Source organism: Monomorium pharaonis, chromosome 4 (genome assembly GCF_013373865.1).
Source record: "Monomorium pharaonis isolate MP-MQ-018 chromosome 4, ASM1337386v2, whole genome shotgun sequence".
NCBI lineage: Eukaryota > Metazoa > Arthropoda > Insecta > Hymenoptera > Formicidae > Monomorium > Monomorium pharaonis.
The window spans coordinates 23,993,582-24,019,374 of NC_050470.1; the positions used below are offsets into that span (position 1 = coordinate 23,993,582).

Sequence of the window (25,793 nt, forward strand, 5' to 3'; positions counted from 1 at the left end):
GATTATAATGATCGGTTTCGTACAAAACGGGTGAGATCTGACTCACGCTATTATTGCTCGTTATGAGCAATACTGACACAACGAGTTCGGCCGCTAACATTCGAACATACACTTTCATCCGTAAAAATTATCCGGGATTATCGAAATTATCGGAGATCTTTTTTTTTGTATTTTATTACATAAAACACGATTATTTCCTTTTTATTTCGTCGAGAACTTTAAGAAGTTTTTTTACTTACCAATATATCGGGGCGATGCACGGGGTAATTGGAATCGAAATTTTTTGAAATAACATTGAATTGGCCATTGAAGGCAGCTGCGTCTCGAGAAGCAGGTAGCGATGCATGAAACGTTGAAAGGTTCGCGGGGACCCATAAGTTTGCAATTTTCATTTTTCTTTCGTTACAATCTGTTATCCTGAGTTTTCTTTCGAGATCAGTACCTCGCGACGACCCGCGTTTCCTTTCCACTATATTGAGCAATGTTCCGCCTCGAGACAGCCACTCCAATCGTCATTCTATTCATTACTATTTCATAAATAACCATTATTGTTCGGTTTACTATGGCGACCGACTCTCCAAAAGAGTTTCAATGATCATATTTTCCGGATAGATTTTACCAATCACAAATATATTCTATTTGCTTGTCACATATCATATCTCACATGTCATTTCAAATTTCATTTTATCCTAAAGAAACGTAACGAATCAACCTTTTAAAGGATCGAAACGTAAAAGATTCCAGCTGAAGGACGATTGGATATGGAGGAGAAAATATTATTTTCACGGTTCATATACACTTTCACTTCTTATTAATGTAGGGGGTAGGATGAAGTCCATTAAGTTTGTAAGATCTTTATGATACTATCTCTATCTAGCAATATCTTACGTGTAGATGTTTTATTTTCATTGTATTATTGATCAGAGAATTAAACAGGCGGATACTGAAGCAATCGATGGAAATCACGCAATTGCAATGAGGAAATAACCTTTGCACACAATTCATCCGCACATATGTTTTTGAAGACGTAAATCTATCTAATGTAAAAAACAAAAATCATTTGAATGAGGAAGGTGTAAAATCATGAAATCATGCACAGTAGTTCTTCGTTCCTCGTCAACAGCGACATAAATTTTAAAATTAGAAATTTCAAATCGACTTTTGATCAAATTAATTTATTGTTTCGTGATTTATCATTTATTAGAGAAAGTGGACCGTGTAAATATTATGACTACGCCTTTAACATTTAAAAGTGTATCTTGAAACATACTTAGTCATTCTGTTTGTTCAAACTTGAGGATATTATCACACTTGAATGTTTTTTTCTTATTCAATTTTTTTGTGCACACATTTCTAGCTATGCAAAGTAATATAATATATGATTATTAAGTTATTGTATAAAACGTAATAAGTGGCTGTATATTTTATATTTTATAACAGACTTTACAGTGAATTATAATATTAGATTAAATAGACCTTCTAACAGACCTTTCTCTAATTCGATTAAAATTGAAACCCGCGAAGCGAACCGGAGCAAGTCAAAGTGAAACGCAGCATCTGCTCGAAGGGCAACTCGCGTGCCCATTCGTATCGCCTGTAGGCGCCGTGGAATGCCGTATCAATTCCCCGGCCCCGATTATTTTCGAGCTTACGAGAAAATTACACATTCCTCCCACCCCGTCGCGAAGCACGCACGCCAGGATGCTCTCTCTTTCCCTCTCACGGTCGCTCGGTGTTCGGCACGATAGAGTACGTGATCACCGGCAGCCTCCATGGCAGCAGACATTGCCCAAGGGTCGGAGGTCGTCCCGCCTCGGCTTACCGGGCAAGCTGCAAGTAATTGCAGCCGACTGCAATCCCGGGAAACCGCATCCTGCTCCTCTCCCGGCAGACGAAAAATTCGACGCTCCGCGTGAATGGGCGCGATGTAGGTACATGCACACGATACACGCCGATTGCTTCGCGGCGGGATAAGAAAGTCGGGTGGGAGCCTCCAGCAGCCGCCGCTGGAACAGGTCTAAAAGCGGATTATCGTGTTCCACGTTATGCGGATTATATAAGGCGCGCGCACATTCGATTTGCGAATGTATGTTAAGAAGCGAGGCGATTACGCGAGTTACGCTCCACTGCCATTATAAGTACTTCAATTGCTTTATCGTGACTATAATGCGCGGTGTTCGTTCAGTGCGAACCTTGAAAGTGCATAAATTTTTTTTCCATCAAAACCTCATGTTTTAAATAATTTTTAAATGAATGTAACATATATATATATATATATATATACAAGTTAATGTATACCGCGTTACGAATTTGATGTATTTTCTTCCATTTTATTTAATGCTGTTATATACTTCCTTTAGCCTCTGTTGCATTTAACAAAGTTATTATTATTATTCTCTTATCATCATCATCGTTATTATTATTACTTTATAACAAATATCATGCATTATTCAGGACCAACGCCGGGTTCCCTCGTTTAAGCGTATCGTATCGTTAAACAAAAGCAGACAATCCCGGCCCTTCGATACTTATCCCCTAAAAATTGATTGGATAATGAAAAGTAATATATGCAAAACCCCGTCGTTCTCTCCCCGCGCAAGGGAATATTCTGTTACCGAACCGTCCGGAGATAAAAAGCGCCGGTCAAGATACCACAGGCGCGCGCACGGAATATCCGTCGCTAAGTACGAGCCTATCGGCGATCCATCGTGATCCCCGAGTGAAATTGAAACGCGCATAATTTCCAATAACTACCGGCAGCGCGAACTCGTCACAATGATGCCGCGCTAAATAACGAGCCCTCGATGGGTCCGCTCGACTTATCCGGCCGCTGTAATCAAGTAATTCGCACGATGCGAAGAATCGCTCGGAGGAACGGCGGGCCGTACCCTACTCGCCGCGAATACGCGAATTTCTCCCCCTCCCCCTCCCCCGTCTCCTCCGACGCGGCTTAATCGACCCCCTAATGATATCTCCCCTCCCCGCGCCGATGGCTCCGATATCCGGCAACGTGTATACTCTTGGCGTAAGTAATAATAATTATCGATCATTTCCGTGCCGACGGCTCCGGGGTTCCGAGGAGGTCAGAAGTTAATACAAAACCAACGTCAATTCAAGCACGCCGCCGCGCCGCGCCTCCTTCACGGTGATTTCCGATGAAGCGATGAAGCGACGTTGCGCGCCGTTTCGCATACATCATCCATTATATTATTATATCTCCCTGGATATCGTGCGATACCTCAGACAAAGTTTTTTTTTTCGTTCTGAAAGCGGCGACGCATCGAACGTGGAAAAAAATTGAAAACTTTTTCGAAACGTCATATCGGATGACTCGTCGAGGAAAATGTTTTCAAAATATCCTTCGAATATCGTCGCACTTACTAAGCTGTTTTCGACTTCTGGAATCAGTTCCAGAGGATCTCGGATTTCACGCGTCACTTCTTTGACGCCGTCGGAAAACGTCGACGGTGACAATGGAAATATCTGCGAGCGATGTCGCGCATTGTGACGTCCGGGGGGCTCGAACTTGGAGAATACGCCGAAATCTAGTTTCGAAAACGCGCGATGACACTCGCATAATATACTTTATTAACGATCAGACATCTGTCGCGTTAGTCGGCGAAAATGAACGACAACCCGACATAATGTCTACTAGTGGTGTCGAGATTGGAGCAAATGATATATATCCCGCAAAAGGTGGAGATTTGTCCGGGGAGAAACTTCCCGCGTCACTTTAACGAGTCTGAAAAGAAACGGTATTCTAATGGTCCAAGATTTTATTACAGCATAATCCTCGGAACAATATTCAGGAATATCGTTTACATGCATAATTAAACCTTAATCGAGCCGGTGAAATACGTTTCCGGCGAGACGTCTCTCGTGTGGACCAGGCTCTCATCGAGCTTGAAGCAAAATTTGTTTTCTTCTTCGACGTGTACCATCCGTCACGCAGCTTATCGGAATTTAAATAAGTCACCCGCGAGAAATACTCGTATAATTTGTATTCCAATTAAGAATCGTCCGCCTGTATCGCCGGTGATCTTTAATCGCGGTGTACTCGTTGTATTCGGAAAGACCTCTCGAACGAATAATAATTAAGCGGCGACGCTCAATTTCACGTGCGGTAAATTCAACAACGTTCCGGAGCGGGCGCGCGAGGAGAAGAGTTATTTTTTACAACCCGACGACACCGATAACCGCCACGGGTTATAACCGCGCGCGCGAGGATTGGTCAATCGCGATTGATATGCAAATCGCTCGCATCATTAGCACTCTCAACGTGCGTCGTCAAAGAGAGAGGCACCAAGGAGGTGTGACCATTACAGGAAGAAGAATTCAAAGGGTGCCATGTGCATTCAGCGACGACGACGAGGACGACGACGACGACGATGATGATGATGACAGCGGCGACGAAGAGGAGGAGGAGCAGGCCGCACAACCGGTGGTCATCCGTCATTAAGATGAAAAATTATGCTCTCCTACGATTGTCCCCGTCGTCCACCGTCTCTGCGTGGATCGCAACGGTTGCATCTGCGTTATGGTCAGCTGCGGGTCAGGCCAATTAGACTCTCTCGTGAGAAAGTGCCGAGGAAGGAGTGAGCGAAATGGAACTCCGTCAGTACACGACGCGACGGATCTATAAATAGCTCGTGACTGTAAGTTCCGAGTACAGGGATTAGGCTGGGATCCGGCATACTTTCGCAATTTCGGTTTGTGTGCCAATTCAAAAGACCCGTAGAGAAAGTGGACGCGGAAAGGACGGTTTTGCTAAAATACTATAGTTAAAAATTTAGCTGTATAAATGTTGACTTGAAAATAATCTTATTAGATCAACGAAGCATATCAAAATTTTATTTAATGGCTAAATTAAAAAATCATTTATTAATAAAACTGTTCTTTCCGCGTTTTTGCAGAGGATATAAAAGAGAACAGGCATCGGTTTCTTTCCCCGTAAATTTTTATTTGCCGACGTATACCGCGTACATTGCACTCGCGAACAAAGCAGGCGGTTTCAAACGATCCTCGTTTAATCTTTGAAGCCGTCAATTCCTTTATGGCATGATGTATGAGGTTCTACTTTCGCCAAGGTGCTACTTCGAAAAACATCTAATTACAAAGTGTCATCCCCGCGCGATGTGATCGGCTCCGACTTGGCCGTGTGAACGGACGAGCGAACGAACAAGACGTCGGGCAATTTACGTAACTTCGTTTTCAACAGAACGGGCAAGGCGGGAGTGGCAGGAAATAATCCCCGGCGAAGTTAACATCGCGAGAGCTGGCCATTATCGCGCGAGCGCTCCGAGCGCTCGTTCTAGATCGAGCGGGGATCCCCCTCGGCCCGGCTAGAGCGTAATTATCGCTCCCCGCTCGCGCACAGTATGCCACCGCACGGCTTCATCCCGGATCCGGCGAGATAGCCGGCGCGCAGCGGGAATAATGAACGCACTTCTGGTATTTAGCGTGAGGGATGGCGCACGTCAACTTGATAAATAAACTCGGGTTTCCAGCCGTATTTTATCGCGCGGCGAAGGCGCGGAGGGCGTTCGCGGTGGCGAAAATACAGGTGGGCCGTACCGGCACTTGAGCGCGTGCTCCCGCGAGGATAATTAGAGGTTTTTCCTTTCGCTTCCGCGAAATATGCAGCGGCTTTCCGCGCCAACGGCAGGGAAAAAGAAACGAGTATAATCCGACGACCCGACGTCCGAGTCGAGTGGAGAAACTCAGAATTTCGCATCAACTGCTGAAATACCGCGTGAAATACACTTGCGGTGGGCACGGGATATATCTTGAAGAAACTGTTCAGAAGATCATATACTGTATTATTATATTAGTAACAGATTACAAGAGATTATATTAGGTCGTCACTAAAACAAGCGAAGCCAACAAAATTGTGAGGGGCATGACGTAAGAGGATTCCTCGGATTTTCGTCCGTAAGTCAAAGTGTGTTTCCCCACCGCTTGATTATGCTAATCCTGCATGTACTAAGCTCTGTGGCCAGACGGTCGACCTACTTCGTGACGGACCATCGCTTTCCCCACGTGTATCCTCGCAGGATAATGGAGCGTCCTGCGAGCATCGGATTATGTCGAAAGAAATGACGGAAAACAAATCGATACGAGCCAGCAACCGTAGTTCCTCCTTCGTAGTTCGCAATTGTGCAATAATTACCGCAACACATATTTTTATTGTTTTATGACACCTGATATCATGACCTTTAATACCTTTAAGTATAGCATTTATGCCGTGCTTAGAAATTTCTGCTAGACTTTTCCAGATTAGTAGCGAGCCGTCGCAAGTAAGACGCGCGTTAAAATCATTACGAATTTTATTTTGCGGGTGGGGATCGTGAGAGGAAGTACAAAAAAAAGAAGAGAGTCTCGTCCGAACAAATCAGATCAAAAAAGCGGCCAACCGGGAGAAAGGCGAACAATAGGCAGAAGCCATTGAACCGCTCGACTGAATGAAACGCTTACGGGATAGATCAATAAACCACTCGATAGCTCTTAGCGTTCCTATGAGGATGTGAGATCGGTCTAGGGGGGGAAAAAAAAAATTTCAGTAGAGATGACCGGATGTGAATAATCCCCGGCGAGTCCGAAGACGTGAGAGAAAAAGGAACCTCGCTTAAACGTCACTAAAAGAAAAAAAAAAACCGACGACGCACACACGTTTTGCAAGACCACGCGGGAGAGAGGAGAGGGAGAGAAATGATGTACATCGCTCTTGAGATTTGGTGAACGCCTAATCCTGTTTTGAAAACTCGGTCTCGCATGACCGTGACAAACTCGACACCTTAAGATAGTTTATGACGATCCCGTGATCTCCTCGGCCCCTGCGCACCGCTATTATCTTACAACCTGTCCGGATCTTAGTCCGTCGCCAAGAAGGAGAAACGTTAGGGCCCCCCCTCTCTATCAATATTACCTTCTCCCTCTTTTACGATCATTAATTGGGTCGCTATCTGTTGAAGGTAATCAAGCTGGGCTCGTCGGGCAAATAAGCACGGTGTATTTTACGCCGTACATCGCTGTAAATCCTGCGAGATTTAAGAATACTGTTTGTTCCCACGCTCTTAAATTCAGAATAAATTTCTCAAGAATCCTTTAATTAAAAGTACTAATAAGGGACACACCTCTCGCGAAATTTGATCTGCTTAAGTAAATAAAAGACAACTCGCGGAATGAACGCGGCAGCTAATAGAAAACGAAATAAAAATGCGACCGGCGGGTGTTGTACATTGTCATGCAGACGATGATGCGACGGATGGCAACCACTGGTCCGTTCTCGTAAAACTGGGCATCGTATTTGTAAGTTTTGGCCGCGCGGTTATATCCCCTCGATTTGCAAGGCGCCGTGGAGAAAATTGAATCCGGCTTGAAAGGAGAAACAAACGAGTGGAAGAGCCGGGCAAGTTGATTTAATATGGCCGTCCGTCAAGGCGCGTACGCGTCACGCTCGATTCACGTGTAAAAGACGGACGTCTGCTTTCTTCCCTCCCCGAAATCTGTCTAGTCGCGTGGCACGACGCGGGCGTTACCCGCCGTGCCTTTCAAAGATCCCTATCGCTGCCCGCTGACGTTCCTTCGCTCGGCTTGCTAAGCCGAACTAACCACCTCGACGGAAAGGAAATTTCGCGGGGCCAACCGCGCCGGTCGAATGAGAATTGGATTAATTATGGCATGACCGCGATACGAGGTATATACTCTCTCTCTCTACTGGAGACCGTCTCCCAGGAAATTGGCCTCATGGCCCTGGAGAATTATTTTTACGAGACGGACGGCGAGATACCTCTCGGGTAATACCGCGCACCGAGATGTCTACAAATTCCTAAGCGATACATAATATTCAAGCTTCCGCTGCTCTGCGCCGTAGGCAGTTGAACGCCTAAGAAAACAAATAAATCGCCGAATTCGTTAGCGGAATCTTCAAAACTCCATTCGTCCAGTACCCATGTCAAGGCAGATCCCGCTGTTCCGACAAGACGCGGTGTCGTGTTCGCAGGGATGACCTCATGCCGTGGTTCCCAGTTTCTCGTAACCGGACGACACGTGGTGCGCCACACACACACACACACACACACACACACACGCGCGCGCGCGCGCGCGCGCACACATAGCTACGGCATCTGCATGGTTCATTGAACATTCCGCGCACGAAACATTGCTCAAGCAAACGGCCCCGCGCTAGACCGCATAACGCCGACGTCGTTGTTATTTATGGACGCAATTCGGAAAGCGACCGCGTGTACAATCGAGCGCGCCCGTTTCCTCTCGATTCACCTCCTTGCGTTCACCTCCATCGGGCACACGCGCGAGCGCGTACCACCATCCCGAGTTATTGGCACGTGCTTTAATTAAATTTATCGGTTTCGCGAAATCGGTTGCGCGCACATACGTGGGATACACGGGGGGGCTCGCTGTAGTAAATTTCAATCGTTTGCGATCGTCGTGCACCTTCGACACAATGTGTTCGGGTTTCAGTTGGGACATTACAGCGCTGCATTGTTTGCAAATAAAATGGGAATGGGAATTAAACTTGCCGGCGGGTCTGCGTAAATTCGTATCGGGTTGCATCTGCGGTAAAGTTAAATAACTGTTCCTTTTAAATCCCGGCGGTACCCAATACATTTCGATTAATGCGAAAAGTCAAGTTGCAGGGACAAACGGTAACACTTTTACGGGGTTTTTTTTTTTTTTAAGTTCGGGGGCTATCGAACTTTATTTTCCCCCTCGAGAATTTTCTTTCCCCTTAGCTCGCATGAATATTCGGCTGTCGCGCTGGCTTTTAGCGCGGTCGACAAGCGAGAGTCTCCCGCGTGGATTTATCGCTGGCGAGAGAGAGAGAGAGAGAGCGAGAGAAAGAGACTCACGGGGCATTTTCGTGGTGCCCGCGGTCGGTCCCTTTGATGCGTGGGCGTGGGCCGCGCAAATCGAATCGCCCGGAGTCTCATCACGTTCCCCCGGTGTAATCACGGCTATCCCGCGCCCCTGATCCTTGGGCTGATTATAATTTATGTTTCGTATTTCAGAGCCCGCGCTGCGCACGCCGCTTGCTTCCGCCGTTCGCGGATCCGCTTCTGCGGCTTATTCTCTGCTGTCGGTGGCTAGATTACGTAGTAACATACTCTACCGCTGTAATTTCAGCTCCGTCAAAGGTAGAGAGAGAGGACTCAACCACGAGGGTGGGAAACATTCGCGAGCAAGAAAAACGGCTTGTCCGCGATATTGTCGTCGCCCGTCCGCCGTTCATCGTTTTTATGCACGCAGCAACGTTATTATTATTATTACGTCTGATTGAAGTTTTTTGTGCGACAGCTCCCGCTAAAGATATTTCATCCTTAATAAAATCTGTCGCTCGAGAGTAGCGGGAGATACTCGCCGGGAGCCGCGATACAAACGGACTTAATTTCCCGGCGCTACCGGCCTCGCAATCATCATCGGTCTTTGCGCGACCGCGCCGCGGCTCTGATTATAATTTATTCGTTTCCTATTCGAGCCGAGCGCACGAATGTCAGCCGGCGCACAATCGTGTTTGTTCCCCCTCGGGGCGTATGTCGGATTATATGCCGATATATAGCGGCTATAATCTCTGTCAGTAACCAAACATAATGAGTTGGCCGAGACAGCGGCGCCTTTGCTTCCCGAAACGCGAAATAAACCCGCGCTCTATTCCAACCGTGCTCCTTTTAAAGGAGGAATTTGAGGGACGATCGCTCCCAAAAATCAGATCAGATCGGTTCGCCATGCAATCCGCCCCTTTTCGTCGAGACGAGCACACGCGCGCGCGCGCGCGCGCGAGCGTTCATGAACATCTCGTCGACACGCCGCGGGCATGTTTTCTCAGCTGGTGCCCCAAACCCTCGATGGGGTCTCTCCCCTCCCGTTGTTCCCCGCCACCCCCACAAGTAAATCCTGGAAGATCCTTTCAGGACACGGTCGGCTACCCACAAAGGATCTGGCCTTTCATACGCACGTTATTATACTCTTTACACAATATCGTTCCAAGCTCGCCCCCCCTCTCCCCCCTCCCTCACCATCGCCGGGGAAGAAATACGCGTTGCCCATACACCTCGGTACTGTATACCCTACGCCCACGCATTGTAGCCGGGACCATAGGCAACGAGAGACGTCGGCAACGGAGCCGACGAAAGCCTCGAGACTTTCTCGTTTAATTTGTTGTTGTAGCTGCTTGAGACGCGGATCGGGCCATTCGTCCGTCCGCAGGATCCCTCAAACATTCATTATATTTTTCTTTTCTTCCTCGTAACGCGCGTACGACCGCGATTCGCGGCGGTGGGGTTGCGGCCCCGTCTCTCGCTCGCAAGTAAGGTCTATATTTGTTCCGTATCTCACGAGCGCGGTCTCTATTAATCGGGCGATCGCGGAGCAGGTGGACCGGCATGCGATCCGCGCGATAGAAGATCCTTCGGGAGATCCCTTTCTCTTTCCCCTTTTCGCGCATCGGATCGCATCATCTCTTATCCCGGTAATGTTTTATACAACTAATAACAGATTGCGAATCACAGCCGTGATCATTGATCGACGCATCGCGGTAAATAGCATACGGATATATGAATCGATCATCTATTCGTGCTGATCATAGTAATAAGATTTATGACGATCTCGCGAGAGGCTCATCAAGTGATCGATTCAGTTCGCCCGCTGACGATCGTATCGCGGATGCGGCCTGATGCGATTAGGATGCGGTATTATCGCGGTCCATTAGCGATTGTTTGCGAAGAAAACGAACGAGTCAATTGCCGTCGTTCGGTGAATCGTAAAAGCTGTACGTTGCGTCGACGGTCTCGAAAATTTATTGAAGCGTCACACGTTCAGGAGGGATTTTTCTGTCTGATTTGATGCGTTTGCCTGCCCGCTGCATCAAGAATGCACTTTTCCGGTTTCCGAGTTTCTGACAATATAATTCAAACGGCTATGTTTATTATATAAGACTATCGTTACAGCTTCAACAAAAAAAACCAGGATCAATGCTGCCAAGTGCACAATTATACAAATATATAACACGTTTCGTAAAACGTACGGATCAGAATCGTCCTAGCCGATTCGTGAATGTGCTCAGAAATGTTTGCCGCGCTACTCTAGACGGAAACACCGGTCCCATACATTCCAGCAGCAGTAGATTTCTCTCTTTTATGGCTCTGTGAAATTCTTCCTCGGATATTACACCGTCGCGATCGACATCAAGCTTTTTCAACAGTGAATCAATCAAGTCCTACGATGCCATAAATGCTTGCTATTATTTTATGTAAACCTTATGCTTGAAAGGTACGATTAATTCTAGTATCGTTGATAATTGATATTTTATTAGTAAGATCCAAGTCTTATCTGTTGTTAATTAATTAACCTTTACGGCTTCATCGGGATCTTCGTCCATTTGCAATTTGATCAAGCAACCTCGCATCGAAGGAAATACTTGCTCCTTCTTTAGTTTATTGGTGTGCATAAAATCATATATCTGTCTTTCATAAATATTAAATAATAATTATTCATAATTAAAGCTTACAAGAAAAGAGATAAAACAATTTTGTCTTTGTAAAAAATTTCAATGGAAATTAAATTCTTAAATAGTTTGAATAATTGTAGGGGCATGTGGCTTACGCTAAAAGCAAAATGTATCCTTTCATTCAGATTGCCACGAAGAAGTACAGAGAGCCCTTCAATCCATTGTTCTACAGGAATCTGTATATTTATATAATTTTAATTTTAATTCCAGTAGAAATGTAAATTATTATAGAATATAAACTTCTCATACTTGCAGAAGGTTTTTTCTGTCAAATGCAGAAAAAATTCTGTCAATATATAGATGTCGAATATTTTCTGTAAAATCCAAACCAGAGTGCAAAACATCTCTAAACACCAATCTTGTCATAGGACCCAAAGTTTGTGTTATTTTTCTGTGTATAACAGCTAACGCTAAAATTAATCAGCGGTAAAATTTATCTATTATATATAATAGAGATTACTTTAAATTAAAGAAAAAAATTATAGAAAAGAGATAACACGTGTATACGATATATTTATCTTATTTTATTTCAGTGAATAACCTTCTACTTCTCTCACATTGAAGTGAGTCTTTCGCGCTAGTTTCTTAAATAAAGCATTATTATTTCGTCTAAAAACAACCTCCGGCAAAGGATTATTTAACATATCAACGGGCAATTCGGTCGGCATTTTGATCTTGTAAATTTAACTTACACTTATAAATTTATCTAACTCTATAAAATTTGGGTGGCCAGAAATGTCAATACAACTAAAAAAAAGACTGTCAATTTTTACAATACCTTTCTCAGTTTATTTTATAAAATATCTTATATAATCTATTATCAATATTTTAATTTATTTATATTGATTTCACGATTATTATTTAATAAATAGCTTTTTTAATTATTACATTAACATTTAAATGGCAAGTATGTCACGCTCTTAAGTGAAATTCGTAAAATCGGAGGCTGTAGGCAACAGGCCCATTAGCTCAGTTGGTTAGAGCGTCGTGCTAATAACGCGAAGGTCGCGGGTTCGATCCCCTCATGGGCCAGATTTTTTTTCTAATATTTTATAATATAATATCTTTTTGATAATAATTATTCTCCAATGTACTAATAAAAAGCATAAAATTTACACAACTCTTAATTGAAATAAATATTTAATTCGATGCTTATGCATGAAAATGATCATAAAGTTAAATTAAAAATGTTCAAAATACAGATAAAAATTCTTCCTCTCTAAACAGAGATAAAGATTATGAACAAATATTTTTTAATTATGTGTGCAGTGTTATCACAATGTATAAAAATGTTTGCACTCTTCTACTCTCATTTATATTGCATTGTATAAATTCAAACTTTATGAATTGTTTTCACCAGCTTCGCGTAGCAGGCTATTGATCGGACAGTCACGTCAGTTTTTCTAAGATTCATGGTTCACCATGGATACTCTAGACTGGTTTCGTCGTATTCGAGATGTATGTAACGCACAAGGGCTTATCGTAAAAAGATACGAGTGTACAGGACGCGTGGTCTCACATGGAAAGCTGCCACGAAATATCCGGCAATATAAAGGCAATAAAACAGTATAGCTGGTTCTCACGTGGTCGTGAGAAGAGGAAGAAAAAGGCCGTAAGGCCGCCTGTCCGGGGAACGTGAGCAAGACGGCGAACGAATTTTGGCGTGATAACCGATGAGTCGTGAACGCTCAGCACGAATTCGTTTCACGGAAGCCGTCCGACTGGCATAAAGGACGACAATAAAGCCAAGCCTAAGTATATCTAATGACATCATTTGGTTGGCAAACGTAATAAACGGGCACAAAGCCGCGGGGATTTCGTCGAGAATGTAAAAACGCGGGAACGGCTTAAGACGGCCGAGAAAGAGTGAATCTGTATGTGCTCGCGTATGTTTTGCAGACCCCGCGGGAGAACGTGGTAGGGCCGGTGGGCGAGAAGAAGAGGGAGGAAGATGTCTGGAATTTCAGAGTCCTTCGCGAACGAAAAAAAGTAAGGGAATACCTACCTCCAATCCTTTCTGCTGCCACACGTGAACGTTCGCGTCGTTTTAAGAGAAATACGAGAAAGAAAGAGAGAGAGAGAGAAAGAGAGAGATTCGGTTGTGATGGCGCGCTTCAGGGCGCATTGTTTGACCGGCCGGGAGCAAATCCTATCGGCAAACGGAACACGGCTGATCCTCTCGAGATCATCAAGCCTTAGTTCGTAAATAATGGTCCGAGATCTTTACATGAGGTCGCGTAATACGGTGAATTTTCTTAATCTTTCCATGTGGGAGATAAGAACGGGGAGCCGTGGGGGCGAGAGGGCTCCCTTTGCGTGGGACTTTTCATCTCAAATAAAGAAGTAGATAATATTTTACATCTCGCGAGAGCGGCTTAAGGATGTTCAGCCGGACGGCGATGGTAAGACATGCAGCAGATCTTTGTTTTGGAAACATCACGTATACCACCGTCCATACGATAATTTCGAGAATCCTCTCGAACCCACGTCACACGGCTAAATCTAATCGAGCCCGACGCGCCCGCGCTCCATTCCGGAGCCACGGGAATGTCGGTCGCCCCGTCGAATTCACCCCGCCCCGCCCCGCCGCCGGAAGAAAAGAAATTCATCCCGATATACTTTCGCGTGTTCATCTTGGGCAGCAACGAACCGGAGATATATCACCAACGCGAACGTCATCGCGCGTCCGCACAAGAACGCCCTTTTTTATCCCCGGTCCCTATAATCACGAGCTCATTAGTCCCCGCCGGCGGATAATTTACGAGCTGGACGTTACTCGCGCGGCCGATCGCCGAGGGACCACATTGTTTCGCTTAAGTAGGCAACGAGCTCGCGAGAACGGCGAGAAGGATCGCTTTCGCGAAGGGCGCTGTAATATCCCGGCCGAGGGAAAGGAAAACGAGAAAGGGCGGGGGAGGAGGGGGGAAGAGGCGTCTTGTATTCCTACAGCGTATAGGAACGAGCTCGGAACGACTGTAATCTTGGGCTATCTAACGTTGTAAATGTAGCGAGGTGATGATTTGCGACCTCCCTGCAGCTCTCCGTGGGGAGGACTGGCGTGTGGGGGATACACTCGGACCTTTAGATTCAATTTCGCGGGGCGTCAGCCGCTGACGCGACGTCCGCCCACCTTCCGCGAGACGTTGATGTACGACACGGTAGACCGCAGTAGACTCCGGGACCATCCCTGGATATTTTCAAACGCCGAATCGACCACGGTGTAAAATAGAATGAGCCTGGCCCATAACTTCGATGGGCCGTTTCGCAAAATTTCATTTCACATGGAATTAGCTTGCATAAATTCATTTTACATTTCTATAAAAATATTAGTTTATAGTAAATCGTAAATTATTTGAAAATAAAAAATAATCCTGCCACCCTCCTCTTAATTATTTCTTATCGCACTATCCGCGCACTTCTGCAATAAAACTTGTACATTATTGCACTTAGAAAAAGCAAAAGGAAAAAGACTAAATGTGTCTGACAGATACAATACATTTAGTGTGATACCATCATTTAAAGATTTACGACGGGTAGCCGTGAGAATTGAGCGAGTCCGTTTGCTGTGCTTGAAAATATCCGCATGAGAATCACCCTCCGTCGACGATGCGGACGCATCGATTTCGCTTGGTATGCCAGGAACGCGCGGTAGAGATGCAACGATCCTCTCGCGGGGCTCGATCGTTGAGAGGATCGGGAAAGGCTATTCGAGTTAGCCGAGCATTACGCAAGAGTCAGACACGGCAAGAGGCACGTGTCTATCACTCGACGCGCGCATACGTACACGCGCGTCAACACGCGCTAATATACACGTGCAGGTAGAACACGATATTAAAGTCACTCCGGGCTGAGAGACTTAATCCACGAGATTTCTCCTTTGCTTTATCATTTTCAATCTTCAATTATGTTCAAGATAATGCTCGATGGAAAATAGAGAAATAATTTTAATATTCGAATTTAATCTACTTAAGTATTCGAATGGAATTATGTGCCAATATGGAGGTGCTGTCGCAGTATTCTCGTTTATCGTCGTTAGACCGAATTTCGTCGGACTTGGCACGAACTTCTTAACGCACGCTCGACTTTCGGGCCCGAGGTGGCCCGCGCTTCGAGTGGCGATATTCATAGCTCGCCGCGCGCGAACGAGCTCTCTCCTCTACGTCATTTACAAACGGCAAGCGGTCCATCATAAATTTAGCGCGCTATCGCCGGCTGCGATCGTATTTATCTAACAAATAATTATTCCTGATTATCTCGCGGGTGATGCATGCCTCGGCAAACAGAGATCAAAGATACGGCGCCCGACATCCCGTGGGCCTTTGTTTAACGCTTAACCAGCCGAAAGGTACCGGTCAACAATTTCGTTTTATTTACGACGCAGCGGTGATGGTAGTGGTGGCAGAGCTGGTCCGAGGCTCAGCTCGAGAACGGAAAGAGCGTGGGTGCGAGGGTTGAGGGCCTATTACCAACAGTTGCCTTGGGGGTGGCCCCTATCCCGATGTCTGCTGCAATCAAATTTTAGAGTTATTGCCACGTGACTCCGCGTGGGCCAGCTCGGAGCAACTTGGACCATAGAGAAGCTCCAAGTAACACCATTTTGGAATATTTTGCGTCACGGATTATTCTCGTATTAGTCTCGACGGCGGCGTAGAATAATAATGAAGCTTTCGAAAGGGGCATAAGATTGCGCGGAATGTAATGCAGGGAAATACCATTAAATGACGTTTTAAATGTTATAATTATATTGCACGTTACACATTCGAAAAAGAAAGGGATTATATGACTTCTTTAAAATTGCATCTTTTCATATTAATTATATAGCATTCATAAGAAATAAACCTACTTTTCTCACGCAAGTCTTTTATGCTTCACCATCATTTAAAACGTCTTTCTATTGAGCCCGCTCGAGGCTATAATTATGGGTAGAACCGGCCGCGGCGGATCCCATGGTGGTAGCCCGGACGGACTAGATTCGGAGAAAACGAAACGGCCTATCCATAAAACTTACGTGAACGATCAAGCGCAGTCCGAGGAAAGCGTATGCCGGTTTACCGACGACGGGTGGGACTTGATGTCTCGTGGACAGAGAATCGTTATGTAACAACATCGAAGTGAGTTGTACGACAAATGTCGAAGGAAGACTCGAACTAAGTGAACCGTGAATTGATGGGATGAACGGGCAGAGGGGACCGTGGGGATTTCTTTTCCATGACGTATTCCGCTATTGTCGACGGAACACCTTGGACGTCATGCCGCGGCTTTGTGCAACTGCGAGACTCACGAGCAACGATGGACCAAACACCGGAGCTTTTCGGAAAATTGAATACGTGGGTGGCGGAGTCACTCCCTGGCTGATGCCTGAAATTCATCCTAATCAAGAATCGGAGGCCGTGAACGTGTACCGGGGAACGTGACCAGACAGATTTGTGCAAGATGATGATTGAGCAACAACACGTTTATATTTACACGCGCTATCAAATATTTATAAATATAAATATATTAGAAGCTGAAAAACTGAAAGAGATGGACAAGCATAATATAGTGAGAATGAGTGAGAAATATTCTCTGCTACATATAGGAGAAAGAATTACGTAAGATTTTAAGAGAATGACTTTCGGATGAGACATTGTTTTCTTTTTTAGAAATTGGCAAGAAATTGATTTTACACGAACAAAGAGCCAAATGTATTTCTGGACTCTGTAAATGTCGAGATAAAAATACGCCTGCCCGTATGTACCTTGGCCGGGACGCGGATGAATGTCGAACCATTTCCGGTTTGTATTTTCACTCGCCGCGAGAATTTGTTCAACCCTTTTTATAAATGAGCGAGCGATACCGACAAATGGGGTGTTAGACGCCTGTTATCCGCGTATCTTGAGCGAACGAGTGCTCGGTCCGTTCCAGCATATGGGGACACTCGTTCGTATCACCCATTATCGATGTAGCATAGCTGAAAAATCACGTCAGCTTTATCATCGCACACTTGGCTCGACTAACGCAGACGTGTTTCTCAAATGATGGTAGGCGTCGACGTGTGGCGTGTCTAGTTGCGGAGAAGCTCGTCGTGAGCACGAGGGAAAGGGCTGAGGATCGAGTGGATAAATCGCTTAAGTCAGTGAGAAAAATGAGAAAATTATTTTGGATCCTTTAAACACGCATTCGTGTTTGCCTTCGCGTTAACTATCCTGTTACCACTCTGTTCTCCCTGCTAGTTATTTATACATTAAGATTGAGACCGAAAAAAGAACGTCTTTTTATTTCTTGATGTATACTAATTGTACATATCCGTAAAACGTATGTATTTCAATTTTACATACGTTTTGAAAAATGATAAACTTAACACGTGAGGAAATTTTAGCGCTTTTCCTACACGCGTTCCTTTTTGATAATCCCACGGGACTAGCAGATAGCAGATGTCCTTCCTCGAAGGAAATATTTAGCATACGAATGAAAGGGACAAGTTTCTAATTTTCAGTCTGGCCTATCTGCCCAATCCGTGTATCCGAATGCCACAATGGTGCTCTATTTCTTTGACGCGTACACAATCGCGTCATAGTAATCCTGTTAGCAGACGCTTCGCTGGTCGGAAGACACCCCGCTGGGAGGGTAAGGAGAGGGTGTTTTCTCAGTCGTATCCAATCGATATCACAATCAACATTGCCCGTCTCGATTTTTCGCAAAATAAATTTTATCTCCCTATCAATTTAAGTCCGACGAATGGAAATTGCTAACTTCAAAAATCCATTTCTATAAATCAAATTATTGGAGAGAGGTGAATTGTTATTTCAAATATTGCAGATTTATGTGATGTATAAGTAAATATTTCATGGATTTCTCTTAGAGATGTCTTTCGGCGTGCGCTCAATCATGAGATTACCGATACGGTTTCGGTATAATTCGCATATTGTGAACGCGTAAAGAACGCGTTTGGCAGGCGTCTGGCGAGAAGCTTTACCCGTTGGATGGATCCCGTGCCGTATAATCCTTCCGTAGTAAATTACACTTTAGAGAAGGAGACTTTCGCGGAAATCGGCCTGGAGTCGCATTAAATCCCGTATGTCCCGTATTGTGGAATTTGCTTGTAAACAAGATTTAGGGATTTGTCCCCACGGCCAGAAGAATATGATAAGCCTTTCGTTTCTGGCGTCTCCCTCGATCTCTTTTGCGCGCCCCGCCGCCTCGCCGCCGTGTTTATGAAACGTAAAACCGTGAAAAAGCTTTCAAAGAGGATTTTGAACTTAACCGCGAAGATCATCGCGAACGAAAGGTAAATCGAAAGGGGGTCCGGGGACAGTGAGGGGGAGAGGCCACAAGGATTCACCCTGCGACTCGCCCGCCTGACGGCATATAATGTCCCGGAACATAATATTTTTAATCCACTTTTTTATCGAATATCAAGCACATTCAAGCCAATTCAGGAAATTCAATATACGATCGACGGTGTCGTGTTCCGGCCGCACTCGTATTATTTTCGCCGCGCGAGAAAGGATTACCTGAATGGCTGAATTTTTTAATCCCACCGGCAGCGGCCTGCACGCGTAACTGGATAGGCTCGATAGATCGAGGTTTATCGATCTTAAATTACCGATACGCCGTCGAAACTGGGTCGTGTGCTCGCATCGACGCGCCGCGTGGATCTTCTTTTGCCGCGCGAGTGTTCCGGGAGGAACCCGAGAGCGGCCTTATTTGAGGATTATCATCGTCGGTGAACGTCGATTAGTGTCGAAGGAAGGCCGGTTACAAAGAATCCTTTTTAAGACCTCTGGACTAAGCTTTCGCTTCTTAAACCGCAATCGACATAATTATCATCGGATATACGTAACTTCAGCTATTGCGCGTTTTACGAAGTCACATTTTGTCGTGGATGCGCGAGGCGAAGGAGAAATGCGGAAGATGCTCGTGTACGAGTAATCGTAACACGGGTTAATTCGCCGTAATGGCTTTCGTCCGGGATTGACCTTCGGGGATTCGATAATTCGTATAATTGCGACTTTGAACCGAAACTTTCAAATTAATGGTTATTTCGCGATGGTTACCTGCCAAGGATAAATCGATGCCCGGCATCGCCAACCTTCGCCACCGAGACTATTTATCAAGCGAATACGCGTGTGTGCGACCGAGTCCTTAATTAAACCTATGCATATGGAATAATTAGAAATACCTCCGTGTCTGTGCTTGCCCGTGCTAGGCAAACAATTTGTCTTGAGTCGGTGTTAACGAGCGTCGGCGAATTAAATATCGCAGAAATTTATTTGCATATTTAATCAGTGCGATCCTGCTAAAACTCATCACGGCATTCGGTACACGTTATTAACAAAACGAATCATTACATATATTTCGGCAATGCTATACTGTATGAATAATTAAAATTATTCCACGTCTAATTTTTTTATATTTAAATAATGAAACGTATTCTCCTCTTCAAGTCATTATATAAACGACTCTCTGACAGTAAAACGACGTTATTTAATGAAATATATGCTTATTTATGCACTATAAACTCACGTTTATTGAGTTTCTCTAAAGGCCAGGGAAATCCGGCTGAGATATTTGTACCTGGGCCCCGAGTATAAAATTAGTGGGACGTTATCGAGCGATCGTTTAATTGACGGCCGAAACAAGTGTTAATTTGATGGTGCTAAGCAGATGTCGGTCGATACGCATCTTTAATTTCGTCCCTATCCGTTGGTAATTGCTTCGACGAGATAAGCTCGGTACTCGCAGGCTGTGTATCTTCGGCTCTCTGTTTGCTTTGGTAATGTAGTGTTGGTCGATAGGAGCATTGTCCAAATATCGCCTTACAATATCCAAAGTCAGCACAGTACTATTATCAAGATATTGCACAGTGACTTGTGTAGCGGCGTAGGTCAAATATAATTATAACCGTTTATCTGGTACCGTTGTTTGTGAAGCTGTACAGTATCTTTATATATCTAGAAATTGACGTAATAAAATTTTACTATTTCTTAAACGCGTCTCTCTTTTTAATGAAAATCGTCGCTATGCAAAGAAGGCGAAGAAAGTCTTTACGGCTGCATATAAATCAATTAATTAATCCTTCCGTGTTCGTAGAAATTACGTTGACACGTAATTCAAGCTTCGCACTGATTCCGCGACGAGCCGGTCAGTCCCGTGAAAGTTTTTTTTAATCCAAAGGTGACACTACCGCGCGAACGTGGAATATATCAAAAGTGAAATTCGTCTCGAAGCAAGGCGCGGCCTCGCCTTTACCGCCTTCTCTCTCCGCGGTGCCCATTCCGCCTCCAGTTTCTTTTTTTGATATTTATGTACCGGTAATCACGGTCCAGCCTAATCTCTCACGGTGAGCGGCACCATTGATCGCCTGGATGCAACCAACGCCTTCGGGGTCGCGGTACGTTATCCGCCACAGTGGACCGGTGCCATCTCGATAATTTAAAATTAATGTTTTTGATCCGGGACAGGCCAATGTGATCTTGATTATTTCGAGGCACGATCGACCTCGCTGTGAGAGCGCCGCGGGACGAACCGCAATGGCGCTCGTTGTATTTTTTGCGAAGGGGCACGTGAGAAAGAAGTCATGAAAAAATTTCTCCTTCACTCAGAACAATTTTATAGGTATACGATTAATTTTTTGATATTAAATACAATATATGTGTTATATGTATGCATGTGATTTATCTTTTTTTTTTAGTCCGAATTAAGAATTTTGCACAGAATTATTTTGTTTATTATTAAAACTTTGCATATTACATAAATGTGACGGTTTCTTAAATTTTTCTATTACATGCAGTAAATAAATAATTATTTTAATTTTATTAAGATAATTCTTTTGACAAAAAATATATCATTTAAATCGAAAAAGTAATTCTGATTTTGGTGAGAACCTCTGATGTAGCCTGTGGAACCTTACTATTACGTTTGCGGTTGTAATACCATAATGCAGCTTTATTGACCGTATTAAACAATAATAACCTTTAATATCGCGGTACATGACCGCTCGACAATGGCTTTCATCAGAGTGAATGGGGGGGTTGTCGGGATTGTTTCGCGCATACGAAAGAAATTTCTCAATCGAGACGAAACGAATGAAAATTACGCTAATGGAATTGGCAACGAACACATGTGTATCACACGCGACGCGAAGTGACGCTATGAAACTCAATCGACCGATGATCGATGAGATTGATCTTGACTCTATCATTACTTCTTCTTGACCATATTAGTAATAGTACAGAGCGAGATCATTTCTAGTCGCATTTCTAGTCCTCTTACTCTTCACTCAAGGTATATCTTTTTTAAAAATGTTAAGATATCGACAGTTGAAACATATTATCATCGATTATCAATTTAGTTATATTTTTTATTAATATTACATTTAAATAAAATTGTGTAAACAGATCTTAGTTGTCTTTGTTAACAATTGCATTTAATAATCGATATTATAACATTAATACATTTTGCTAAAAATAAAATTGTATTCAAACCCTTTCCAAGCAAACCATTTACGTTCAATAAATATATCAAAATTTAGTTTTAATGGGTTTATAATATATAAAAACACATTAAACGTTTTTAACATTTATTGAACGTTATTATTCAATCATTGAAATATAAACAGAAAAAGATGTTTTATATTTCAAACTAGTAAAACACATAAAAATATACATTATAAACTCCTACATTTTCATATTTTATTAACAAAATTTTTTTTATGTATACAATTTTTATAATTTACTTTTTTCAGTTTAAACATTTAAAATTGATTTTAACGTTTATATAATGTATTTTGAACCTAACCGTATTGCTCGGGTAGAGAGCCAAGAAAGGATACTGACAGTTTCTTTCAAAGAATCGTTTACTTATCTTCATCTTGCGGTCAACTGTCGTTTACACTAAGCAGTAAAATACATAGGATATAAAATAAGTAGATCCACTGATTGTTTGAGAGTACGTACCTATTGAAAACCTCCAGACCCATTGTAGAAACCAAGCGGTGGAACAATGAGCGCCATTCAGAGTTTCTTAAGCTTCGAACCGCGTGGTGATACACAATATTTGTTTCGAAACTTTCCGGATTTTGACGTGCTGCGGAATGCATTTTATTTGAAAGGAAACTTGATAATATTTTGAAATCCCGTTCCCGCTATCTTTTAAAAACATTTTTCACCGTTATCCGCAGTTATCTGCGATCAGAATGGCGCATTTATCCAAAAGATACAAACGTTGGTGGAGATAAGCGTCGAGGATAAACGAACGTATCTGATGTATGTTTATTTGTTTTATCGAAACTATAAATCAAGCAGATGCTGAAAAATTATGGAATGCTGCACAATGGGAATCGTACGAAGTGTAAATGAACGGAGAGAAAGGAAAGTCTTTTCGTATAACGGCGTTTACCGGCCATGGCATAAGCGCCAAGGAGACGTCTATAGATCGCAGAGAGATGTCCCGACTTTGTTGATTTATACCCGTTTATTCTCGCCTCCTCGCAATCCGCTCAAGATAGAATCAATAATTATAGATCCGTTATTGTAACCCCTCATTATTCCGGCTGAGAGATGCACAAGAGTTTTTATTCCAAACAATCATGCGCGAGCTTTGTAAAAACTCCTTTAGCTTCTGAGAAGATTAGATTCGATCTCGCAAATGTTATAACGGAATGACGCGTGGCGTCTCATTATAAAATCGGCCGACTGGCAATCGGCGGATCCCATATTCGATTTCCCGACTCTCATATATGCCTCGATTCTATTAAAAGCTTATCAAACAAAGTAAGGGGTCGCTTCGGTGAGAAATTTAAAAAACAAAAAGTCCACTAGGCTGGCAAGTCCAGCCAATACAAAACGACTCTCTGAAATGACTGCACGTCAGAATGAACTTGATATGGCACACCGAAGGAGAAATATTATAACGATATTGGTAAGCGGATTATATAGTATTGTGCACTTCTTAAAGCGTCTCTCTTTCATAACAATTTTTTAATTAAACCGTAGATCTAAAATAGTGGACACAAAATATCTTATATATTATATTATATATACCTTGCTTCTTCCTCCCTGCGATCTTGAACAAATTTGAAACGTATCTTTTTTTTTTTAATCGAAAATTCATAGAACTTTGCGACACGCGTTTACAAACCGCACCGAGTGCCGATGACAAACGTACGCGAAGGAAAACGTTATTTCTATTCTACGGAGAACTGGTTTTGCCATTGGGAAGAGGCAAGCGCGCGGCGCGCGTGCCACTCGCGTGTGTCACGTGTCCCTATACGAAGGTAACAGGTAAGAGGTAACAGGTAAGCGGCCAGGTCTAGAACCGCAGGTAGAAACGTAGGTCTCCCTCTCCGTAGCGGAGCGCAAGCGCGATCGTAAACCGTGCCCGGACGGGCACTAAATTAGCCGGCCACTATTCACGTATGTATTTCTAGCGCAATCGATTTAATTAATATTGATTAATAGCGTATTATGGAGTTCTGGCGTTAATCTCACGCGATTATCGATTTGCACTTTTATCGCGCGGAGAAATCCATGTAGTGTACTCTCTCCTTCTCCCCGTTCCTTTTCCCGTTCTACGATTAGATCCCGCACGTAGTGCGCGCTTCGCGGAAGAGGCGCGATCGAGACGATACTCCTTATTATTCCGCGTAGGCCAGCCTCGCTAGGTACCCACATGCGTGCCGTAACCGTGGGAAGCCACGTACGGCGCCGGGGAATGCTAATTTTATGCGAATTCACGGACTCGACTCGGCTGCACCTTCACCTACACCGGCGCGGGCGCGCGCGCGTGCTTCGCAACGTTGCGCAATAAAGTCGGCCGACGGATGTGAGAGAACGCGAGAGCCGTGTCTCGATTGTGTCGCGTTCACGACAACGTCGCGTCGCGTCGCTTCGATGGACGACGCCTCGAGTTCCAGCACGGAGGAGGGCGAGCGCGAGCCTGTTTACGAGGTTAAGGGAAATCCCCCGTTCTCCCGGGGATTTCGCTCACGACACGAGCGTCGCGTGAGCGAGATAAACGCTACCGTATCTCTTCATTAAGCCGCCGGTGGAACCGCCGGTCGTGGAACGCGCGTAAATCGACGCTGCCGTGCCGAAGCGTCGCCGAGCTTGAGGGGGCGATAATTCGTTTTCCTTAATCGAAAACCTAACTCACCTCGAAGGCCCTCGCAGACACATGCCGCGCGCGTTACATCGGCAATAAACCTCGCGTGGTTGCGCGCGCGGTATCCAGAAATACTGGGTACCCTCTCCCCGTGTTTCTTTTTTTTTTTTTTTTTTTTTAATCGGGCGTATCGCGCGAGAGATGAACGGCGATTCGATTCCGACGAACGACTTCTAAGAATGCCTCCTTTAACTATGAATATGCATGAGAAACCCGAGCGGATCGGGGAAGGGAAACCCGGGAGATGCACCCTTTACGGCGCGTCTCCCGCGGCTTTTACAGCGGTCTTGTTTTTCGATAATAATAGCGTTCCGAATGGGTGGGAGGGAGGGAGAGAAAGGAGAGGAGGACGGAGGGCGCGACGGTGCTTAAACATTTTATCAGATCATTTATATCTCATGAGGAGCCATAAAGCCACGCGCGGAGGGGGAGGGGGGGTTTGCATGGGAAGTGGCCGAAAACACATAGGAATTAATTAAGCTGCCATAAATAGCGGACCCGTAGTTTTTTATGGGCACGCTTCACCGATTCCTTCAACCGCCCTCTCGCGTCCGGGGGCGCGTCGCCGCCGCGAACATGGGGGACAGAAAGAGGGCGGCGTGCAGTGACTTTTTCGAGAGTAGGCGCAACGGCGCCTCGCGCGACGAGTGGTTAAATGCAATTTGTTTAACGAGATAACGAAGGCCGATCCCAATCGCTGTTTCTGGCTCGAAGGGCTACTCTTTATGGATGGAACATCGTTAATGCACCCGGCGACTAACGAGCGAGTATGCCGACTGACGACATAAATTTTAATATGCCTTTTCGCCATTGCTCTTAATTCTCCCGAAGAGCTCGGCCGGATCGATATAAAATTTCGATTTGTACCTACACGAAGAAGCGTAAACGTACGTTTTCGTCGTTTCGCGGGCGATGCTCTTTCACGGAAGTAAAAAATGGGCAAAAAGATACGCAATTTGCGCCAGCTGTCAGTAGCGTTTCCTCAGATCCGATAATTACGTCGTCACTAATGCCTTCGTACCGTATCTTCGTACCTCCATCCCTCTGTGACCTCTTACCGTTAATGCATAATTCTTCGCAGCATCACGCATGACTCGTATCTCGCGTGCCAATCAATTTAATTACA

General features: G+C 44.5%; 2 protein-coding genes and 1 non-coding gene across 3 annotated transcripts in view; 1 reads left to right on the forward strand and 2 right to left on the reverse strand.

The window, feature by feature from the left end:
* The window catches only part of LOC118645106, a 392,389-nt gene that overhangs the window by 28,101 nt on the left and 338,495 nt on the right, over positions 1–25,793 (reverse strand). The gene's annotated exons all lie outside the window — the stretch shown is intronic.
* LOC105829176 (EF-hand calcium-binding domain-containing protein 1-like) lies at positions 209–12,308 on the reverse strand. The gene is made up of 5 exons (XM_036285530.1): positions 12,066–12,308; positions 11,774–11,934; positions 11,620–11,700; positions 11,366–11,476; positions 209–11,233 (listed from the first exon to the last, which is right to left on the reverse strand). The coding sequence occupies exons 1-5, from the start codon at positions 12,190–12,192 to the stop codon at positions 11,045–11,047; spliced, it is 669 nt and encodes a 222-aa protein (XP_036141423.1). The 5' UTR covers positions 12,193–12,308; the 3' UTR covers positions 209–11,044.
* Positions 12,483–12,556, forward strand: Trnai-aau. The gene has a single exon. It is a non-coding gene; the product is annotated as a tRNA-Ile (tRNA).